Below are 24,504 nucleotides of genomic sequence, written 5' to 3'. Positions count from 1 at the left end.
ATTTCCTGGGTTGTCCTTATTTCCCTTTTATAGATAGGTACCATGTTTGCCCTTTCCCACTCCTCTGAGATCTCTCCCGTCCTCCATGAGTTCTCAAAAATAATTGCTAATGGTTCAAAGGTCTCTTCAGCCTGGTTCAAAGTATTTCATCAAGACTGCTGACTTGAAGACATCTAACTTTTCTGAGTAATTCTTAACTTTGTTTGTTCCTTATTTTAGCCTCAGATCTTCCCCCATTTACACTGCTGTTCTTGGTTAATCGTCTGATCACTGCTAACTTTTTTTTGGTGAACACTGAAACAAGAAAGGCATTTAACACTTTGGCCATTGCTGACTTTTCTGCTATAGTCTTCCATTCATGATAAAAAGAATTTGTCTAGAGTTATGCTCCATTGGTTCCCTTCTGGCCAATGTTCTGAAACTCCCATCAGGTCGGTTTCAGTGTATGAAGGGGGGACTCTGCTGCAGATAGTGATGACCGAGTCAGGGGAATCTCCAGTGGCTGCGGAATGGCCATTCCTTGACTTCTACTCTGGCTCACCCTCCACACCTATAGAGCCTGAACCCTTTAGTCTGGGGTTCTGGGAATTCCATAGGATGTGAGATAAGGCAGGAACGTGCCACATGACTGCTATGGCCCTCTTCCTGTGCTCAACAGGTTTTGCTTGATTTTGCTACCACCACAGTAGCAAGTGTTTTGCAGAATTGGCCCCATATACATACATATCATCGCTGAAATGCAGTTAGCTCTAATTTGAAAGGCAGCAATTATGTGTAATAATAGAAGGAAAATTATGCCCAGTGACACCAAGACGACTCTCTACTCTTACAAAAGTGGCTATGGGATCTCTAATATCTGTGCAGATCAGTCAAAGCCTAGTCTGTTCTTACAGACTTCTCCAAAAAAATTGACACACCCAGTAAACGGCATGGGTCTCATTTGACTTCAGTGGGACTACCCTCACAAATAAACAATATCCCTGATTGCAAACTATGTACAGTAAATGCTAGTACGTGAAATCAGTTTTGCATATAATTTATAATGTTAATTTTACATTTTACCTTGTTTGATGCTCCATGCAGATCATGGTATGGTGATATAGAGGAGTCTTCATTTAATTGATTCTTGTTTTACACATTTATACAGCTCCTGGGTGTGTTTTATTCCTTAATGGTTCTATTTCTCATTACCAAAGCACTGCTTTTAAGCATTTTTGATTTGGCAGTTCTTCAGCAGAACATTTATTTTTAACAATTTACAATACCAGAAGCTAGATTTACACAAGTAGCCTATTGAATTCTAGCATCTCCTATTTTTTCTTTATTCATTTTAATTTCAGTATTACAATTTTAAATAAAAGCCTATTCATGTGTTTAAGTTGCTATATACATTACATGCATTATATTCTTCCTACAGTCTCACTGAGATGGCAATGATTTTACTGCAAAATTGTACTGTAATTATTACTGCTGTTGTGCTGGTGCATTTGTGTTTTGTTCAGCCTTTTGAAGAAAAAATCTGTTCCTTAGTGAAAACAGATTTGCTTGAAGCTGTTTATTAATTTTTCAGGACAATTTTTCAGAATAAAAGAACACAGGAATGAATTTGGTAACATTTTTTTCCAGGCCACTTCAGCAAATTCCTGTTTTTAGTACTTTATGCCACAGAACATGATAGTTCATAATGCAAATGTTTTTATTTCTTTCGATTTATACACTTATCCCTTCAAAAGGAGACTGTGTCCACTGCTCCTGATGCTTTTTGACACATTTTGAAATACCGTTCAAAAAATAGTTAACCCATCCTTAGCCAATAGTTAATATCACATAACTTTTACTTTCTGTTACTGTAATGGCTATTTAAAAATCATATGTTTTTGGAAAATTGAGACTCAATTTTAAAACAACCTTTTCTAAACCAAAAATATGACTCAGGGCTCAGACGGATCGTAATTACTCTTTGCATTAAGTAAGTTAGCCAGCTAGTGAACATGGGGGTATTTGCCTCTTTTATCTGTATCTGTATCTTCCTTTCTACTGTGTATTATTTTAACTAGGTTGCTTTTGCCATTTCCATTGAACTTTTACCCTGCACCACTGAGAGGTATAGGTGTGTGTTTTGGTGGAAGTGGGAAGGAGAAAAATATCCAGTGGCTATATACTTAGACACTATTTTTTCAAAGTAATAGCACACAATTACACAATTATTTCTATTTCAATAGCACCCGAAGATCCTAGTCAAGGCCCCAGTCGTGCAAAGACAAGACGTACAAAAATTTCAATCCCCCTGAAGTCACTGTAACTATTCATGTGCTAAAAGTCCAGCACTTCTGTAAATCTTTTCAAGACTGGAGCTGTGTACTATACAGACACATCTGGAGACATGGTCCATGCTTTGAAGAGCTTGCTATTTTACAGTTCAGGACATTCTGCTTCCAAACTGCACTCCACTACTACTGGAGTGAAGGGAGAATCTTGTTCCAATAAAAATATTTTAAACAGCAACAACCATAGTAATAATTAACTTATCGTTTTAAACCATTCAAAAACCCAGATGACCCTGCCATACTCAACTAGACTCAGCTTGATTCAGTGCCCATTGAAGTCAATGGAATGATTCCCATTGATGTCAATGGGCCTTATATGGGGCATAGATATCCTAATTTGAAAATATTTGTGGTGGAATCTTGCTCATTAGGGTACTGATCCTGTTACTGGATCTCTGCAGCAGACACCTGTGTTATGAAGACTTTGACTGCTTATTAGGGAGGGGAAGGGAAACACCTATCACATATTTTTGTCACAAAAGTCATGGCTACTGCAAATATACAACTTTATTTATGTATGTTGTTTTGTGCCCTTAAGGAAGGGTATTCTGTCATTGGCTATAAAAGTTATTCACTCTTCCCCCACAAATCTAACTAATTGATCTCTGGTATATATTGCAATCAAAGTGCATGGAGAATTTATGACAAAAATAGTACTTATTTTAATTTTAGTGAAGCAAAGTTGTTTGCTCATGAGTTATTTTATTAAAGAGCAAACGCGAGTTTACTAAATGTCATAGACAGTAGTGTCCTTTGATTATTTGACAGGGACTTCATTTTCAACATGCCACACTTATCAATCTGACCTTAGTAATCACAAAAAAGGCTTTAAAAAGCAAAGAGACACCACGTTATTTCATTATTATTATTACTGATTAAAGTAATTTCCTAACAAGGCTTCCAGTTCTGACTGGTGAAGTATTTAACAAAATGAACACCAAGTGACTTTTAATGTGATAGCTCTCTCTGAGGGAAGCAAAGAGAACTTGCTCCTTTGTAGCACGAAACTGTCAAAGCATGAGTTTTAGACAAAAATATACCAACCCAGACTGTCTCACCCTTAGATCTAGGCATGGAATGGACTCTGCACATGGAAGGAGGTGGCTCAGCCATCCCTGTAAAAGAATTATCACCCTTGCCTGGTGTTGGGGAAGAAGAGAGGAGAGATAGTGGGCAAGGGAGAGGAATGTATGGGCTATGGATGGGGGAAGGGAACACATCATCCCCTCCCCATTCCAGTACTACAGAAATTGGTCAAAAAAGATAATATAGCCCAAGAGTATATTGTCCTTTCCATGAGTTCCAAACATAGTCGTGACAGGAATTTTTTTCTGGCAGCGCTGTATGGGAGACGGGCCATTAGGGACCAGAGCCAGTGAAGAGGTGCATATTCTCTGTATTGTGTAGGTGGCTTCACACAGTTTTCCATGGATTCGCCAGGTTTGGGGGCTTATTCCACAGGCTGCCTGGTGCATTCCTTGTGAGAAGGGTAAGTCCTGTCCTCTGACAAGGTGATGTGAGGGAGATCTCTGTGAGGGAATGTATTTGAGCTTTCCATTTTCTGGCCACAGGTTTTTCCGTGAGATGAGGTGATCATCTAATTGAATTGTTAGGATACAAGAGCTAATAGTAATTGAGCTGTTCAGACGCAAGTGGTAGTCCATACTGAGTGTAACTCTGCTTCATCATAGTACTTATTTGTGTCATTTAAAAACCATGTTTATGGTACATAGAAATATTAACTTCTAAGAGACCCTGCTAGTCAAGTTAAACATTGTTATCTGCCTGGTTTAATGTTGTTTGGCCGTGTCACTTGCCTCTGCTGAAGGAAGGATAGCAGATTATGTGAGCTAATGGTATAATGTGGGTCAGCAGCTCACTGTACTATGTATGTTCAATAATATATCAACCCATTCATCATTTTACTGTGCTGGTGTTCTCAAAAATATGATGGGTATGCAGGCCCCATAAGATCCATCTTGCAGGAATCCTGAGAGTCTACACACGTCCCAGATCTTGTCAAGGAGAGGAAGAAATCCAAGTGGCTGTTTTAGAAGATTTAGAACACAGTGATCAAAAACCTGTTTGAAGCAAAAATGGAGCTTTTAAAGCTGCTAAAGTGGCAATGGGGAATAAGGGATGCATGCAGTTTGGTGTGTTTGTTAGATTAACTTCAATGTGAGTTTAAACCTTCCTGAAAAGTTTTTCATCTTGTTCAGGCATGATTTTTGACAAGCTGGATATTTTACATTTAATTTTCAGCTTGTTTTTAATAGTGAAGTTAGCTAAATTCTAATGAAAACTTTGACATATAAATATTCTGCACATATTTGGCAATTTCCACCCATTTTAAAAAATCAATCTCTCTGTCTCTATAATGTGCAGTATGCAGAAGGGACTGTTATGGGCCAAATTAAACACTGGAGTAACTTCAGTGATGTCAGTAGTATTACATCTGGGATGAATTTGGATTTATATCTGCAGTTAAAAAAACAGTGAAAGCCAATAAAGAGATAATCTGCAATTTATAAGTCAGTATTACAGATTTTACCTTATCTGTCTTTAATTTGCTCACACGGCTGTTAGGTGGGAGTATGGCAATTGAATGGGAGAAAGAGAATACTCATGGAGGCTTGAATCCTATGATCCCTGTTATGATGAGCAGGGAAAGACTAGATACATAGGCAAAGGGGAAGATGTGAGACAAATGTACATTTAATTTCTATCTTATTGGCTATGAATAGGGTGTTTAGAGGGGTGCGGGATGATGTCTTTTTAAGAGATCATACTTTTAGATTAATCTTGTTTAATGCAAGGTAGATAATAAAACTGTTACCATCTGTTAGAGCTGGGCAGGAAATGTGTTTCATGTCCCAGGAAAATTTGAGGTATCTCAAAATGTTCCTGTTCCAAGTCAGGATGAGAAATAGAAATCTTAAATTTCTCAAAAATCTGAAGAAAAAAAATCAGTTTGGGTCAATTAAAACATTTGTTTTAATAATTTCTGAATGTTTTGTTTTGATTTTGATCATTTTTTATTTTTAAACTGTTTCACTATACTTCACTTAAATTTTGAAATGAAAAGTTGTTTTGAACCAGAAAATTGGATTTATTTTATTTAGAAAAGGTCAAAACAATATTTTGATAATTTCAAACTTTTTCATAATTTTTACAAGTTGAAAAGTTACTTGAAACTGACCCTTTCCTGCAAACAGTGAACAATATTTTGTCAAAAAATTCCTGACCAGTTCTTCCATCTATGATTTGATTCTGGATGAGGCTCCTGACTTTCCATGTGTCAACTAATATGGCCTTGATGATGCTGGAAGGCTCTTATTAACTCAGATGACCTCAGGGCACTTCTCTCAACAAGAACTGAGTGTGCTGAAGAGCTGATATGGCTGAGTTGTTGACATCTGATTTTAAATTCAGGAGATCTCCCAGATCCATTTTGATATTGTGTCCATTTGATATGTGAGTCCTGTCACAGGATGAAGATAGAACTAATATTAGTGCATAAATCACCTCACTTGCACCATAGTATCCTTGCTTGAGTTGGTAAAGCTGCTCTCAGTGGTGCTTTGAGATAATCTAAATTATTCATGGTGACTTATGTAGCAACCTGCCTGGAACTTGGAGGGCGGAGCACAAGTTGCAAAAGGGGGACGAGTTTTTGGAGGAGGCACCAGGAAGTCAGTCTGTGTGCACATGGCTAGAATGCTGGCTGCATCTCTATAAATAGTTCTTTTAATAAAGAGTCAATTGAGTTTTGCAAGCATGGTGCCCTCTCGTGTTGTCATCAAGCACACAGTACATGAAATAGCTTAAATGTCCAGAGGGATGGTGCCTCGTGTAGTTCACTCCAGGAATTCAAGGCCACTCTGACAATGTGGATCTCTCAGCAATTGTCTGGTTCACCTTGTATAGCTGGACATACTCTGCATTGTGTTCATAGTATGGGATTAGAGAGCAGTAGGATGGGAATTGTGTCCTGTCATGTCCCTACCATGTCCCTTTCATTCTGAAGCAGATGCACACCTTTGCTGTCAGGGAGAGGGGGCTGTTTTCATAGATTATCTTCAGTATGTAATGAAACCCTTTGTGTTTCAGAAGGCACTTGGCAAAAATCCTGTCGTGCCAATAGAGCATTCAGCTATTGGTTAAATGGAACATTGTAATAATCTGGTGTTTTCCATCATTAATGCAGAGGGCGTGGGAGACTGGGGAGGTTTTTTCCTTAGGATGCCTGTTGTTTTTATGGTTAAGTTGAGATGTTTTAACTTTTGTATTATAAATGTTTCATGTACCCAGAGGACTGAATAGACGCAACTGGGAAAAAAGTCTTAATAAATACAAATAAACTAAACAATCTGATGTGTGGGGTCTCTCAACTAGGCGTGGACCTGAAAAGCCTATTTCCGTGGAGGAATCAAATTAGCTTCTTGCAACATTGCATCAACAATCATGTGCTGATTGATCCTTATCAGAGCTATTGGAAACTTTTCTAACGAAACTTGAAACTTGGCAAAACTCACCTGGTTTTCATTACAAACACTTGGACCAGGTTAGTTGAGAATTTTGCCAAAGTTCACAAATATTTTGTAGGGCTTGGGTCTGTTTATGGTCTCACATGGAAATCATTTAAAATTTTGTGGTTTTGCATGGTTTCAGCCCAATAATAAAAAAATCTCAGAAGTTTTGACTGAGTATTGCTTTAAGTTTTCCTATATGTTTGAAACCCAAATGTTAAGTGAAACCCAAGTGATGCTAAATACATTAGTGTTAGATACTATGGAATTAGGCACTGTGGAAACCCATATGATCGATGCATGTGAAATGAAGCCACACAAAGAATTTGCACAATCCCTCTGTGAAACAAAACCACTTAATTTTGCTCAAATCTACTCAATCTTCTCACACCCACCTTACTCCCACCACCAAAATAGTCTTCTTTGTCTCTATCAAAATGTAGATTTTGGTGTATAATATGTATCTGCAGAGGCCAAAATTTGCAGTTTAATCCTCCAGTATGGGGTAGTTTCAGTATATCAGAACATCAGCTGAATTTACAGCATATTGAATATTTATTTCCTAATGACTGAATCATAATTACAGATCAGAGTGTACCACTGGTGGTGCTTAAAATAACAGTGAAATAGATGTGATTCTTGAAACCCTTAGCAACAACAATGTTTCCTGAGCATATGCTCAGTTAGAGGAGAGCCTCAAAAATAATATCACAAAACCCATTTGCTGCCCTTAAAATGTGATATTTTTTACATGTTAAGAAATATCCTTCTTGCATTTCATAGTATCAGGAGACAGTGGGAGATGCTGCCCAAAAAATAGAAAGAAAATGTGAGATAATCAGTAAGAAAAGAGTGTTTTTCAAGTTGGGACAGTGGAGTAAGAATCAGGAGATCTTAGTCTGGCTCTGCCATTGACATACAGGCCTTGTCTTGACTGTCAAAATGGATGTTTTTCTGTCTTGGTAGCTTAACATGATTGAAAAGCCCTGCAAGGCTAACGTGCTTGAAGCTATGTTATCTGGCCGTGTCGTAGCCTAGGCACTATTAATGCTATTCTGAGACATTAGTTTAATACTGACTCAAAAGGAAAACACACATCTACTGAATCTATATTAGCATTTCCTTGATCTTTCTTTGAGGTCTCTCATCCAGGTATGTGATCAGGCCTGACATTGCATCGTTTTATATGATACAGGAGTGATTCTCAAACTTCATTGTACCACCACCTCCTTCTGACAACAAAAATTACTACACGGCCCCAGGAGGGGGGATTGAAGCCTGAGCCTTCCCGAGCCCTGCTGCTCCGGGGTGGGGGTGGGCGGGCAAAACCCAAACTCCACCACCCTGGGCAGGGGAGCGAAAAGCCAAAGCCCAAGGGCTTCATCCCTGGGCCGGAGGCCTGTAACCTAAGCACCACTGCCCTGGGCTGAGGCCAAAGCCTGAGTCCCGGATGGTGGGGCTCAGGCTTCGGCTTTGGCCCTGGGCCCCAGCCAGTCTAACGCCAGCCCTGGCAACCCCATTAAAATGGGGTCATGACCCACTTTGGGGTCCCAACCCACAGTTTGAGAACCACTGTGATACAGTACATCTCTGGTCTTCATTTTTCACGTGCAATATTTATTTTGCATCCAGCAAAAACATCCATAAGGCCATTATTTCTTTTGTTAAGATGCAAAAAGATTTTTAGACACAAATAATATTATTTTTAGCAATGATGACTAAAGAAAGTAGGGAATTCAGGTTTTGTGTGTAGGCGCACTATCTGGTTGTTTAGTACTATGTGCTATATGATTTCTGTTCCTCTGATATTTTTCGATGTATGGTATTTTTGTATTTTTGTCAGAAGCACCATACTATTCAGATATGTGCCTTTTGTTGTTTTAGGAATGCAATTAAATAATAAATAGATATTCCTCCTAGTAAAGTATAAAGTTCAGCTGTTTTTGAGACACTTGTGGGAGGGAGGAAAAGATTATTTTTATAGGGAATTTTAGAAGTCAAAAGAGAAATAGGCTAATTTGTTTAGCTGGTATGACTGTTCTGATATTGGGTTATTATAGTCCTATTTCTTGGTTCTCCTCTAAATGCCTGAAGTATTTTGTGCAGCTACCTGAGCTCAGAACTGATATGGGTTCAGCCATCTTGGGTTTGTTTTGCGGGGGGACAGGGGATTGTTTGAAACAATTTTTTTAGTGCAGTGGGATGGTGAGTTCTTATAACTGATGGGACATTGACCCCTTGCTCATGGTGGCAATGTTTTGAATAATGATATATTTGCTGCCTTTGGAAGTTGGGGAATTATTGGGTGAGTCATGGGTTCTGTCAATTGTGAATATTATTTTACAGGTTATTGCAAGTGTCGCCTACAGGTGGTAAAATTGGTTTCCAATTTGAGGGCTAGGCAATTTGAGGAAAATTACAATCTTACTAAAGTTACTAGAGACTTGTAAAGAACAAATCATCACTAACCACATTATCAGAATAGCTACCCTCCTCCCCCAACTTTCAATTCTAAGATGCAGATTATTCCCTTTTTAGGTCTTTAAAAGTTCCTTTGAAGGGATCAAATACCCATATTTTCATAGTTATGAGAGGTTATTTACTTTTCTAGACAGTAGCTCAATATTAAAATTTCTAAATAAAACATGCAATTATACACTAAAATAAACATTAGCAAGTGCCCTTACTCCACTAAACAAAGAAGTATTTACCAATTTTATTTTTCAAAGGATTCATACATTTTGCACACAAGGATTATCTCAACTAGTCCTGGGAATTACTGCAGTAGAAGTGTTAAATGATAATAATAAACCCCAGTTTCCCTTTGTCTAAGTTGCCTATTGGTAGGTTAAGCTTGTTACCCAGCCATGGTACTGGTGCTCAGCAAGCACCCAACTTCAGTCGAACAAAATGTGCCGCAAGAGGGGGTCTCTTCCCACACAGTTTACCAATTGCAGATGTCCTCCTCATCCAGATTCATCCTTGCAAACCACAATTGCTAGTTTTGGAAGGAGGTTACTGATTCTCCTAAGAAGATAATGCTTTGTTGTCCACAAATCTAGCCAAGAATTTCTTTTGCATGATGCATCAATAACTCTGCCTCCTTTTTTGTCCTAATTTCATAATAATTCATTTTTCTTATTTTATTACTATGGCCCCCTTCCTTCAGTTTTATTATCATTATTGTTTGTTATTTGTTAGCAATGCAGTTCGCTGGCCATAAATCTCCACCTCTGAGAAAGAGGTAACTGCATTCATGTCTGTGTATTTGCCTAATGATTTGTCTCATATTTCCTTTCCATTTACCACACTTAATTCAAAGGCAAACTAACTCTGTTAACAGAGGAAAAAAATCCAGTACAACTGGAACAATCATTCAGTTTAGGAACTTTCCTCTTTGTTCCTATAATTTCCTTTGTTTCTTGATGTTTTGGGCCAAGTGTGTTGTAACTACTTGTTACTTTGTCTCATTAATTGGCATATTTACTGTTACCTCAAGCATTTGATCTCTCTACTAAATCTGTCAGCTCTTCTGCCTTAATCTCTGTGGATATTTTGCTTTTAGGCAACATTGAGTAACTATCTACTGACAGTTCACATGCCATGCTCACCCATTTAATTAGTTTGGCTGCTGAGGGAAATCATTCTGTAACCTTTGCTGTGTTCCAGGTAATTATAATCAGACAGATTTTCCCTATGGAGTGTCCTACTCTGCCTGCTCTGAATCAGCTCCACACACTCCACCAGGCTTCTTAATGCAGGAGACAAAAGTGCCATCAGTACCCACTTGTTATCATTTAATTGTACATCCTCTGTCCTTTTGTGATTGCCTGGCCCATTCTGAATCTCTTAGACGTTGCCTTGTGGCATACTGTCAACAGCTGAAGCTTCTGTCTGGCTCTACCTTCCCTACACAAATATGAGCCATGATTCTAATTCATAGAAATATCAGGCTGGAAGAGATGTCAAGAGGTCATCTTGTCCAGTCCCCTGCACTGTGGCAGGACTAAGTATACCTTGACCATCCCTGAAAAGATGTTTGTCTAACCTGGACTTAAAAACCTCCAGAAATAGAGATTCCACCTTGGAAGCCTACTCCAGAGCTTAGCTATCTTTATAGTAAGAAAGTTTCCCCTAATATCTAACCTAAATCTCCCTTGCTACAGAGTAAGCTTATTACTACTTATCCTACCTTCAGTAGACATGAAGAACAATTGATCACCACCCCCCTTTTTGTAACAGCCCTTAATATATTTGAAGAATGTTTTCATCCCCTCCCCCTCCCCCCAGTCTTCTTTTCTCAAGACTAAACATCCCCAGTTTCTTTAACCTTTTCTCATAGGTCAGGTTTTCTCATTTTTGTTGCTCTCCTCTGGACTCTCTCCACTTTGTCACACACATCTTTCTTATCGCAGCACCCAATCATGGACACAGTACTCAGGCTGAGGCCTAACCAGGGCCAAACAGAGTGACACAGTTACCTCCTGTGTCTTACATACAACACTCCTGTTAATACACCCCAGAATATTAGCCTTTTTCTTAGCTGCATTACATTGTTGACTTGTAATCAATTTGTGACCCACTATAACCAACTGATCCTTTTCAGCAGTATGACTGCCTAGGCAGTTATTCTCCATTTTGTATTTGTGCATTTGATTTTCTTCTTCCTAAGTGGAGTACTTTGCACTTGTCTTTATTGAATTTCATCATCTTGTTTTCAGACCAATTCTCCAATTTGCCTTCTAGCTTGGTGTCATCATTCACAAATTTTATAAGCATACTCTCCACTTCATTCCCAAAGTCATTAATGAAAATATTGAATTGTACTGGACCCAGGACAGACCTCTGTGAGATCCCACTAGATACATGCTCCCAGTTTGACAGCAAACTATTCTGAGTGCAGTCTTTCAACCAGTTGTGCACCCACCTTATAGTAATTTCATCTAGATCACATTTCCCTAGTTTGCTTATGAGAATGCTAGTGGGACCATGTCGGAGCCTTACTGAAATCAAGATATATCCTGTCTACTGCTTCCCTCCCATCCACTAGGCTAGTAACCCTGTTGAAGAAGGCAAACTGTTTCAATACACTGCTATCTTTGTAATATTATATTGTAGGGTCAATGTGGCTGACAGGCAGATTTCCCAGAAGGCCCCAGGATTTATAGGCTCCCCATAGAACCCCTCCACTGGGTGGCAATTTAAGCATTAATCCATATCCAATCTTGGCATGCCTCAACAAAATTTAGATCCATCTATGTGGGGTGGGATGCACCAGTGGAAAAGAGTGGGGCTAGGAGCTAGGATGGGGGATACTAGGAGGGCTTGACCTTGCTCACCTCTGCTGCCTATTGTATTTTTAATTTAACATTCTATGCTGTGATCTGAGATTCCCTACAGGGCATGCCATGGCAACATAACAAATTCAAACACTGAGGGAGCAGTGCACATGGCAGACCAAGTATTGAGCCAGCTTGGCCTACTGGAGAACCACAACATGAAGTATTGTCAGTGGTGTGCCAATCTCGTCTGAGGGGAAAAAAGAGAGTCCCTGCCCCTAGACCTTGTGATATTAGTGTTAGGCAGATACTCTGTATGTGCAAAGGGTGGTGGCGGCAGGGGGGCTGGGAAGGGATGAGGATGCAGGCATCTCTAAGTTACTGGTTTTCATTGTGGGGAACAGGATCTCTTGGAGGGGGAGTGGAGGATAGACATCTGTGTGGACATCTAGGTCCATCTCCGTCTCCATGTGGGAGGCCTCTCTGCGTGTCTGTATGTGAATGACGGGGCAGCAGCATTTGTGAGTGGTGTACAGGGTAGAGTGTGGTATGGATGAAGGAGAGATTGAGGTGCAGTGGTTAAGGAGAGGCTGAGAAGTTCAAAAGTGAAAATTAGAAGAGAGACACAGGGATGGTTAGAAAAGAGTGAGAAGACAGAAGAAAAGGGAGAAGAGGAAGAAAATACTAAGGAAGATTAGAAAGAAGGAATGAGAAAATGAAAATAAAGGGGAAGAAGGGATAGAATAATACAGGAAAAGAAAGGAGGTGGAGAAATAGTGGAGACAGTGTCAAGAAAAAAACAATTATTGATATTTATTTGTTGAACACAGTGAGTTCACCACTGTCAGAAACACGGGATGACACAGTCCCTGGCCTAGAACTTACAGTCCAAAGCCCTGATCTTGCAAAGAGCAGCATTGACTTCAGTGGGGCTCCAAGTGAGTGCAGAGATCAACCCACAGCTTTCACTTTTCAGGACTGTGGCCTAAATCAGATTCTGTGCTTTTAAACTGAATTGCCCTGGTTTTACTAGCATTTGTGTGAGGATCCAAATGGGGAAATCTTTAAAGTAATTTGAGAGCATACGTAGTGCTGTCAGACAGATTATGTTTCCACAAGGGAGGAAGAGAGCACAAGAACTGCCTCCTTCCCCTTTATGCCTCTGTGCCGGGGCCAGAAACATTCCTAGTCCTAAGGGGTTAGCCCTACAGTACAGTTGGCAGGTACTGTGGTAATGTTGTGCCCTATCCAGACCTGCGATAGGAGGGGTGGTTCTTGGTGGTCCTGTGAAACAGCCGCAGATCTGGTTCTGCACTCTCTAAGAGGGTGCAGCAGCAGCCAGTTCTCCCCCAGGAACCACACCTAGTTCAGACACAATGTCTCAAGCAGCTCCCCCTAAACATGTGCACCTTGTGTTGGTCTTCATTTCTTCTCTTCCCTCAGCCCACACACCATGCTTCTCTGGCTTGAAAGGCTTTACTTCTAAAGCTTCCATTGCTAGGTTATCTTCTGTGATATACAGTTCAATGGGTAAATGACCAGTTAATTAAGATGACTTAAAAAAGAACACTATTCCTATCATTTCCTCTGCTAATCTGAGTTGAAAGAGGACTTTCCACCTACTGGTCTGATAATTTTCATGTTTACATTTGACTGTAGTCTCTTTTAGTTATTCACACAATCAGATCACAGTCATTCATTGTATTTGCCGTCCTATTGAACTGTTTGCGGTTATCTCCCCATCACCTTCGTGACCCTGGGCTGGCTACTGTATATTTTCTGCATAAGAGCCAAAAATACAAAAATAATGCAGGTTTTAAATTAGATGTTTTGTCATTCTGCCTGTAAAGCATCTCTTTAAATTATAGACACTCATTTGGATTTTATTTCCTAATCTTTAACTTTCAGAATAGGACAATAGGATTTTTTCTTTCAGAAAACCCATGCCCCGTTTTTATGATGAGGATGAACTTGGCACCAGACAAGGTTCATTTGAAAATGGAATGCTGATTTCTCATTCCAACACTTCATGTGACTATAGCAGTATGCCACTATAACTGCAGATATGATGGTTTAGTTGTAACAATAATAAAAAGACATTATGTCTCCTGTTTCTGTTTGTCCTGTATGGGCTAAGTCCTGCCCATGTCAGATCAGGAATTGGGAGAGTAGAAGCAGTGCCCAATGTATTCTCTCAGTAGGGTGATTTTTAGCTAGAACAGGTTTCTTACAGGGAAGGCTAGGGGCTGCAGTGTGGAGCACATTTTGAAGAGCACCTAAATTGTGTCATTCCCTTCCCTTCCCGCAGTGAAGGACACACAAAATATCACACCTTCCCTCAGGCTGCATTCCCACACTTCCCGTCCTGGTACACAGTTCCCTACCCCCCAGATTCTGTCTGTATTTTAAAATTCCTTTTCCAAAAGAAGTTTTAAGGGTTTTTCTGTTTTGTAAGGGTATTTTTCTACAGGGCGGGTCTGAGAGAAATACCACAAAAGGTGCTCAGGCCCCGCCCTCTCACTCTGTGCATCTTCCTGCTTGTCTCTTCAGCAGGCAGCATCAAGTGTTGAGGTAAAGTCTCTTATCTTTCAAACTCCTCCGTGGACTTGTAGAGGACTCCCGTGAGGGAAGAATCATCCCCCTCACTGTTCCTATCACCCTATTGCCATGGGCCTTTGGCCCCTTACTGAGGCCTGGGGTGGAAACTCTCCAGGTTTCCATTGCTTCCCTGTTCTGTGCAGGGCACTGAGGAGGAAAGAACTACTCTCCCTTGGTTCTCCAGGTTTTAGTTATTCGCCAGCCTCCATGGAGGGGATTCCCTGCCCCACCAAGCTTCTCGTTCTCTCTACTCCTATGCAAGATTCTAATGTGTGAAGAAAGGGGGCTCATCCAGAAGGCTATTACAGCACCTGCTATTCCCCAGCTCCTTGTGGAGATCATAGGAAAAGGAGACTCTTCTGACCCAAGCTTTTCTGCTGCTTTTACTGAGGAAGACCCTTTTGCAGAACCAGAGTGAGCTCCCCAGACCAGCAGTCCACGAGAGTCATTGTCATCATGTTAGTCTAGGTGACATGTGCACCTTTCCCTCAGCAAAACCATGAAACTGACAATATGCAAAGGGCTGACAAGTGCACAAAATAAACAGAGTGGGGGGGGGGGGGGAAGTGGGGAGAGAGACAGAAGAACATTATTTCTTATTAAGTTTCTATTAGAGTAATTTTAGGGATTCCTTGTAATTATAGTGGTAAAAAAAAATCAAACAAATGTGATTTTTCATGTTCTTTTAAGTTCTCCATCTCAGGGTCTTTAATAAAGCCCCATATTTATATCTTCACTGATGCTCTGTGCCCCCTGCACTCATTAAAATACAGCAGGGAACTCTTTAAAATGTTTGAGTAAACACATACTGATGAACTATAAGTGCTTGGTACTTTGGCATATGATGATTCTCTTTCAATAATAAGAGCCACTCAGTCGCTTCCTGCAGATTACTAACATCCATTTAACTACATGAGCTTCTGCTTCTAGATATTTATTCTTTACTTGAACAAATAAGCAAGTCAAACTGCGTATCAGTTATTTAAATAATATAGCACTGTTATTTTGACTCTTCTTTCCCTTCTTTATACATACATACATACATACATACAAATTAATCTCTTGTGTAGTGAGGCACAATTCCATTAGCTTCTGAGGAGTTGCAGCTGCTTATAGCGGGGCAGAATTTGGTCTAGTGTGTGCCCTGATTATTACTAATTTATACAGAGTCCCTTCCGAGCTGTGAAGGTTAAAGTGGGCTCACTGCACATCATTCTGCCTGAACTAGTTATGACTTCATGTCTTTTGGGAAAGTGTAATGGATCTCCTAGTGGTTTATTACTTAAGGTTTAATTTTTTGCTTTTTCTACTCTAAATTAGAATCTGTACTTGAGATAAAAAAAATTAAACCACCCACTCAGCTAATAGAAATGCAAGTGCAAAAGAAAGCAGATTTCAGTATTCCAACCAGGAACAGGTGGAAGGCATTGGGGCATTAAAATATGTATGTATTTATATATGGCCCTGGACTGATCTATCCAGATAGCTGCAGACAGAGCTGAAATAATTTAAACCTAACTGAGCTGTTCATTTTCTTGTAATGTTGGTGAAGTCAGAACTGATCACTTTAATTTTCGGGGGAAGGGTGTAAAAGACTAGTTTGGTACAACAGAGTATCACATTATATATATATGTTACAGTACATAACATTGGGCCTGATTCTGCTCTTACTTACCCAAATGTAAATCAGGAGTTGAAATCAAGGGGGTTACCCTGGTGTGAAACAGATTGAAAACCCAGATGTGTCATGAACCTCAAAAATTCTGGTATCCACACATGATGTAAATCAACAGTTTATGAATGCCAGACTGTTTTTGCTGAAAAATCAGCAACCCCTGAAGGCAATCCTGACCTAACCTCAGAATCCTTGTGAAGCCAGTTTAAAAAATGCAGGTGGTTAATATCTACTTCCGCAAAGAGCTGCAGGCGAACATGTAGCCTGCTCCAGCTGTTATTGACATCAGTCGCACAACTGTTGATGACTTCAGCGGAGCAGTACTGGTCCTTTAAAAACATTGCTTATCAAGAATATCCCCAAGGGCCTGCTTTCTGCAAGGAAGGCTGAGACTAGGGTTACCAATTTTGGTTGGACATATTCTGGGAGATTTCATCACATGACATCCTTTTTAGTTAAAGAATAATCTTTAATTTCTGGAGACTCCAGGACAACCCTGGAGGATTGGCAACCCTAGCTGAGACCAGGACATATCTGTACTCATGTCAGAACAATATAGAGGGGAAATAGCTTGGTTTCTATGGTTGATTACTTGGATTGTAAACTCTTTGAGACAGAGACTGTCTTTTTGTTCTGTGTCTGTAGCGCGCGTAGCACAATGCAGTCCTGGTCCATGCCTGAACCACGATGCTGGTGATGATAATATGGTGCTTTTATACTTTACATTTATTGTAAGAGTTTTGCTGCAAATAGCATTTTAATTTTAAGTCCATAAATTGTAATCAAGAGTGATCCAATAGTGAGTACAGGTCTAATAAAAATCATAATGAATGGACGTTGGCTCCACATTACATTTAATTAATTAACCTTTATCTTAATGTCTCATTGGAACCACAGGGATAGGAAATATAACTACTTTTTCACAAAAGGGGCACAAATATGAAATTATTTCTGAAGGGAGATTTTAATGCACTTCTTCAGCCAAAAGCTTGCACTTCTACATTAGCTTGAAAAAAGTCAAGATAATAGTTTTAATAAAATTATATTAAAAGGAATGAATTGGCATATTTCATTTTAAAGATATGCTTTTGTCATGTCATATAATCCTGTGGTTCACTTCAGCATTGAAAGAAAATAAATTGCCGTATTCAAAAAAGGAAAATGCATCTTTGAAAAACTTGTACAACTTTTTTCAGGGGATTAATTTTTCCCCATTAGTCTCAACGGTTTTGTCTAGTCAAGTAGGAAGAAAAGGATTATGGCTCCTTTAATGGTTCACTACCTCTTTGGGGCTGGGGAGGGGGCATCCTCTGAGCTACGGGCTGGAAGGAGGAGCTCAGGTAAGCCCGTGGTTCTCTGTGGACCATATATGTCCTGTTCTGCCAGACAGAGTCCTCTCCCATATCAGTTGCTCCCATGCATGGGATTGCAGTGGGCCAGATTTTTGTGATCTCCTGTGGCCAAGCCACCAATCACCTCTTTGGAGACTAGTAAGGAATTTTCCCCTCACTTCCAGATTGGCTGGAGCAGGATTTTTTGTTTTGTTTTCACCTTCCCCACAACAGCTCCAGGACTTGCCTAGATAGGTTAGGAGGAATGGTTCAAATTGTCACAACTTGGCAGGTGCCCAGTGCAGGTACTCATTCCATAGTGGGTCCAGTTCCCTGATAAACTGGAATGGGAAGTGGACTTAGGGGAAGGCATTCCCTAAAGAATCTGGGGAACAGGGTTAGGGCTTCTAATATCTGGCACTGTGAGGAGACAAGTCCCTTTACCCTTATATGAAGGGAGTGTGGTGGGATCCCAGCAACAGTCTGGGGACAGCTGGGGGAAAGGGGAGCCCTGATAACAGCCTTCACCCAATAGGTGCAAATGATTAAGGAAGGAATGATGACATGTAGTGTACAAGTTATTGCCAGGTAGTTCTCAGAGGAGTTCAGTTAATAAAGTTGTGGCCTAATTAAACTACATCCCTTGTTCTTACTTTTCTTCCTGTATGTCTGGGACAACAGTGAACTGTCATTGATAGGACTGAAGTTTCATTGCTTTATATGGTTAACTTAAGCAAGCTCAGAACTGAGTTTCCCCCATCAATGGGAATGGGTGGAATCTGATGATCTAATAGCTTAGTAGCATAAATTGATTGCCCTGGACACTTAAATGGAAGCATTTAACTTTTGGGCGTATCCACGTTTATAATGCATAAGCATGTTCTCAAAACCAATACCAAAAAACACACAGGGGAATATGTTTGGATTTTTCTAATGCTATAGTTACCACCTTGCATCTGGCAAAAACAATGAATCCTCTCTAAACAAATGAAAGCAATAGAGCTTAACTTTAGTTTAATAACAAAAGCAAAATCTGAGGCTAAAATGTATTGGAGGAGAAAATAAAAATGAAAACAGGATTTGAAGCTATGACTAACATTTCACTGCATCTTGTTGACAGATGATTGTTTTTAAAGGCAGTTTTTAGAACTAAATCAACTTCTTGCTAATATCGTTAGTTATGTATAAATTAGAGATACAACCTTCATAGCTATAATCATATTTTTTAAAAAAATATATTTGTGCTAATAATTATTGAGCTCCTCTGATTTTACTGAAGTTATCTTAATTATCTCATCTTAATATGTTACAATTTCATAAAGTTGTAAAAATGCACTGCTCAGTACTACTATCTGTGTTCTAAAAACAGGTGCTTTTTAATAGAAAAGAGACAAGATAAAGGTTTCCTGCTTGCACTGTGGACAACTGTATTATTTCCTAAACTCCAAATAGAATACAGCTACTAAAATAGTTACTAGATTTTTATGAATCCCAGAACATACAATGATGTTTATATATATATTTTTTTTTTTACAGATTAAGATGCCTGGTCAAGCAACTGGAGAAAGGTGATGTTAATGTGGTGGATTTAAAAAAGAATATTGAATATGCAGCATCTGTGTTGGAAGCAGTTTATATTGATGAAACCAGGTAAGTCTTCAAGGGGGAAAAACAAGAGTTTCATGATGGGGACTTATATTCTACCATTGGTGTTTGCTCTTAATTCCAGCTGACATCAGCTAGTGCTCAGCAGAAGACATAAGGATAGAATATGGCTCTTGTGGCTTAAGAGTAAGCGAAGGAATTTAAGATTCAGGGGATCAAATGTCACCTTCTGGAGAGCTTGCTCAGTTCCCATTTACTTCAATGGGAAAGTAGGTGAAGCACAATCCTATATCATGAGAATTTATGAATGGGTGTAACTGAAAAATCCAGCAGCCAGATTCTGATACTCTTCATCATTGTGAGGGGTACTTTACAGCACGAACATGTCTGTTGAAGAGAAGGAGAGTTGTTGTCAAGTGAAATGCTAATGAAGCTAAATCTGAGACTCATAATCTGGCCCACAATAAAGAGCTTTATGAAAAACTAGGATTTGTTTTATTCTATTTTTTACAAATATAAAAACTTGATGATTGTTACTAGAACTATTACTTGCAATTATTTTTTTAAATGGTTTGACTTTAATGAGGCTGTAAATTCTAAATATTCCTATATTTGATTTCTTCAAATAATTCTAAGACTTGGCCTGTAATTGAAGTTAAACTAACTATAAGGCAACTTTCTGGTGTTTCCCTAGGTCTTATATTTCACCGTGCTGACCTTTTAAAGTTTTCTCCTGAACTGAATGTGCTTCCAAGAATGCCTGTCAAAGCTTCTCCAATATTGTTTGGATGTCCAATATGTGTCTGCTCCTGTTTCCTTATTCAATTTAAGAATGCCTGACCTTTTAATAATCATTTCAAGGACCTAACTCATCTCAGTGTGCTTAGTGCGCTATTGGAAGGCGCTCAGATACTATGGTGATGAGTGTAGCATTAGAACCTTTATAGAATAGAATAGCTTCTACATTTAGAAAGATGGATGGAAATACTCATGTCGTATTTCTGTTCCCTTTCCTTTAATGTGAAACCTTCACATACCAAGCATCTATAATTTTGAAGGCTCTCCCATGGGGGGATTGTGGGGCTCGCGCCACTCTGAAAAATGAGAAAATGAAATCACTGCAAAATAAATTGACCTTCAGCAGCAGTCTGTGCACCATTCACAGTAGTTCACATCACAGACTAATTCTTGCATCAGAAGGAGCCAGGCAGGATCAGCTGCTGCAGTGCCCTATTCCTGTCCTTAGCATGTGCATATTCCTGTAAGGAGTTGCAAAGCTGCAGCACCAGAAGAACTTTACTGAGTAGCCTGTCCACCATTATGTGCTTGCATCTGAAGAAGTGAGGTTCTTACCCACGAAAGCTTATGCTCCCAATACTTCTGTTAGTCTCAAAGGTGCCACAGGACCCTCTGTTGCTGTCCGCCATTAGATAGCCCTGAGAGACACTTTCAAAAGTGTCCTGAATGTCCCCAGTTCAGCAAGTTACTTAAGCACAGGACATAACGTAAAGCACATTAGGAATCTCGTTGACCTCTGTCCATGTGCTCTAAGGAACATTGTGCTTTTAAGTTAGGTATGTGCTTAAATATTTAGCTGACTTGGAGATGTAATGAGCATATACAGAGCTAAGACAAGTTCCAGTGCCCAACCTGAAATGCTGACCCTAGAGCTACTACTGACCAACCATCTGCAAAGATGCTAAGGTAGAAGGCTTGAGGCTCAGGCCTTGTCTACATGAGAAAGCTACACCAGTTTAATTTAATTCATTTTATCCCGATTTAGTTAAACTGGTGCAAACCCCATTGTGGACATTTTATCTTAAATCAGTTCCTAATTGACTAAAGCTAAACCAAAATAAACCTGCTTTAAAGTGAACTGAGTGTCCACTCAAGGCTTTTGGTTTAATGAAGGCTGTTTAAAAATCACACCCTTTAGCCTGGGGGGTTCCTCAGGTGAACAAGCCCTCAGAAAAGTATGCTGCACATTTCTTTGGATTGTGCCTTTCCTGATAATAAATCAGTGGTTCTCAAACTTTTGTACTGGTGACCCCTTTCACATAGCAAGCCACTGAGTGCAGCCCCCCTTATAAATTAAAAACACCTTTTATATTTAACACTATTATAAATGTTGGAGGCAAAGCAGGGTTTAGGGTGGAGGCTGACAGCTCGCAACCCCCCATGTAATAACCTTGTGACCCCCTGAGGGGTCCCGACCCCCAGTTTGAGAACCCCTGTAATAGTTGCTGTAATATTGCAATGCTGCTCATTTTCCCCAGGACAGAAAATTTTGTTTTTTAAATCTCTCCAGTATGCCGTGTCCACTGCCAGTTATAAACAATTATTTTCTCATGATTGCCTGCACAGTTCACTTCCCCAGGAACCTTTAGAATGTTCTTTACCGTTTTACTTCAAAAGGGACCATGCAGTTCATAGTGATTGGTTCTTCTATTGCTACATGGCCAAAAAAACCCATGTAATTCCCATTAGTAATAATGGGAGATATGTTAAATAGATTTCAGCATAGTCAGCTGTAGACAAAGGCATAAAGCACTGCTGGTGCGGGGAAAGTATTCTCTCCATCCACTTCTCAAACACTGTGGTTAGAGGGATGTACCATTCCTAACCCAGTTCCATGACTATGTACATAATGTGAGTTTTGGCTCCTCTCAAACATGGGGTACTGTGCGGATATGAACAGAGCCATTATAATGAAATATCCAGGCTTTTATGGCTTTGGGTGGAAGGACATTACTGAACAGGTCTAAGCGCCCATGATAGCCAGCAGGTAGAATTTCATACAAACAGCAGGATAAAATGCCACACAAACATATTCTGTGGATGGAACAGGTGCATTACATTTAGGGCTGGTCCACACTAACCCCCCAGTTCGAACTAAGATACGCAACTTCAGCTACGTGAATAACGTAGCTGAAGTCGAAGTACCTTAGTTCGAACTACAAGGTACTTACCGCAGGTCCACACGCGGCAGGCAGGCCCCCCCTCGACTCCGCGTACTCCTCTCGCGGAGCAGGAGTACCGGCGTCGACGGTGAGCACTTCCGGGATCGATTTATCGCGTCTAGACAAGACGCGATAAATCGATCCCAGAAGATCGATTGCTTACCGCTGAACCCGGAGGTAAGTATAGACGTACCCTTAGTGTGAGCAAATCCTCAAATGAGTTAGTCACCATTAGGGGGCTAGCAGGCTTATTTTGATTGCCCAAATAAGAACAAACATATGTAATTTCACACTGGTTTGGAAAATTCCCATTCCCCACAGGCTACTTTCCTAAGGAGACTAGTTTTATGTCCTGAGACTATTAAAATATTTTCACGAACTGTAACTAAATCTTTGAATAAAGGACTTTTCGCTCTTCTCTTACCTTATGCAAAGCAACATTTATTCTTAAAACAATTCCCTGTAGGGTAATCTCATTTTTCACAGCACAAAATTGAAAGAAACCCGAGATATTTTTCTTTCTTTTTTACTCTACTGATAATTTTTATTCTCAAATGCAACTTCAAAATGAGTGCTGACCTCAGTTCACAAACCCACTAAGTTCTGGCAGCATTCCCTTTTATAAATGGATACCCAGCTGTAAAGTGGCCCTACCAGTATTTTGTATTATACGCAAACAAATACATATAACAGCTTTACTTATCTATGTTACTAGTAGCTTGTTAAATAATAAAAACGGAAATAATTTTAAAAATGAAATGTACTTTTAATCATTTGTTATTTGTTTACTTATTGCGTGTGTGAGAGAGAGAGACAGAGACAGTTTGACCCATGATGGGTACACAATCTGCTGCCCAACCCTGAGTCAGTTCACAGCCTTATATTTACAAAATATTCTCTCTGGTGCTCCTTAAAGTCTTGATTCTGCACCACTGAAATCAATTTGGAAATTAAAAGAGCTATTGTTCAGCACAGGGAACTGAAATCTCCATTATAATGTATGCATAATAATACTAGCTCTTTTACATAGCACTCTGCCAGGGGTAATGCAGAAAAGGTAACTGCATTTTAATCAGCCTTAATGGTAAACTCTGTTCCAAATCCCCAGTATAAAGTTTTTAGGTATAATCCATAGACAAATTCTCTCCAGTCTTTGGGGAGGAAATCTGTCATTTGGCAGGAATGATAAAATATTTAGTCCCAGTGAATGAAGTAGGAAGAAATAATTGTGTGTGGTCACAGTTACTACCCATCCAAGAGGAAAGCAGGTGCTTTGTTCCACACAGCGTTTCTCCAATGAAAATTTGGAATGGAATTACATTTATCTATTAGTAGATTAAAAATAATAGCCTAGATCATCAAAGGATGGGTTAATCCCTCCTCCTCATAGTACTCTGGAAGCATTTAGTCGCAGATATTTTGAGCCGGAATATACATTTCTTAATAATGCAAAACTCAAATTGACTTCAGCAAGAGATTTGCTTACTTAAGGACTGCAGCAGAGTGTTCTTTAATTAGCACTACTTTACTTAGTGGCTATTTGTCAGCAGGTACCTTTATCAGCCTGTTTTCATACACGTTGTGTTGAATCCAAACTCAGTCCCTTCCTGGCATTTCATTTATTAACAGAAAAACTTACAATAAAATAATGTAGGCCTTGATCCTGCAACTATGTAACATGTAGTCAACCTGCTGCTCTTACACAGAGCACAACTGAAATCAGTGGGGCTCTGCATGCCCGATATTCCTCCTGTGTGCTACACATTACAAGATAAGCCCCATAAGGTTCAGTGCAAACTTTTTGTCCAAGACTTCACTGCTCCTAGGGTTCCTCCCTCCAGACTGCTCATCCCACACCCTATATCCTCTGTAAGAGCCACTCTTACCTCTCATATCCAAATGCGGTAATAAGCCACCTGTTACATAAGCCAGCAAAACCCACCCAATCCTTTCCAAGCAGAATCAACACATGCTAACAGGATGGGGTGTTTTGGATTAATACTGCCAGCCTGTTTATGCTATGACTTAAGGAGCTATTGCTATCAATATTTGTACATTATACTTCATTCGAGTCAGAGGAGAAGACTGGGTCTGCACAGAAAAGTTGGATGTATATTTCCGTAAGTAAAATTGCCAGAGCCTTGTTGGTTTATTTACAGGATGCAATGCATATTGAAACTCGGGTTTAGAATTAAGCTGT

General features: G+C 39.7%; 1 protein-coding gene across 20 annotated transcripts in view; it reads left to right on the top strand.

The window, feature by feature from the left end:
- The window catches only part of PDE1A (phosphodiesterase 1A), a 284,525-nt gene that overhangs the window by 167,932 nt on the left and 92,089 nt on the right, over positions 1-24,504 (top strand). For all 20 annotated transcript variants that reach the window (XM_065561945.1, XM_065561933.1, XM_042860654.2 and 17 more), the window contains one exon: positions 19,276-19,389. In XM_065561945.1, coding sequence (XP_065418017.1) covers positions 19,276-19,389 — 114 coding nt within the window. The remainder of the gene's footprint in view (positions 1-19,275; positions 19,390-24,504) is intronic.

Source organism: Chrysemys picta, chromosome 11 (genome assembly GCF_011386835.1).
Source record: "Chrysemys picta bellii isolate R12L10 chromosome 11, ASM1138683v2, whole genome shotgun sequence".
Lineage (NCBI taxonomy): Eukaryota > Metazoa > Chordata > Testudines > Emydidae > Chrysemys > Chrysemys picta.
The sequence above is the reverse complement of the archived record's forward strand: the minus strand, read 5'-3'. Positions and strand labels throughout refer to the sequence as shown.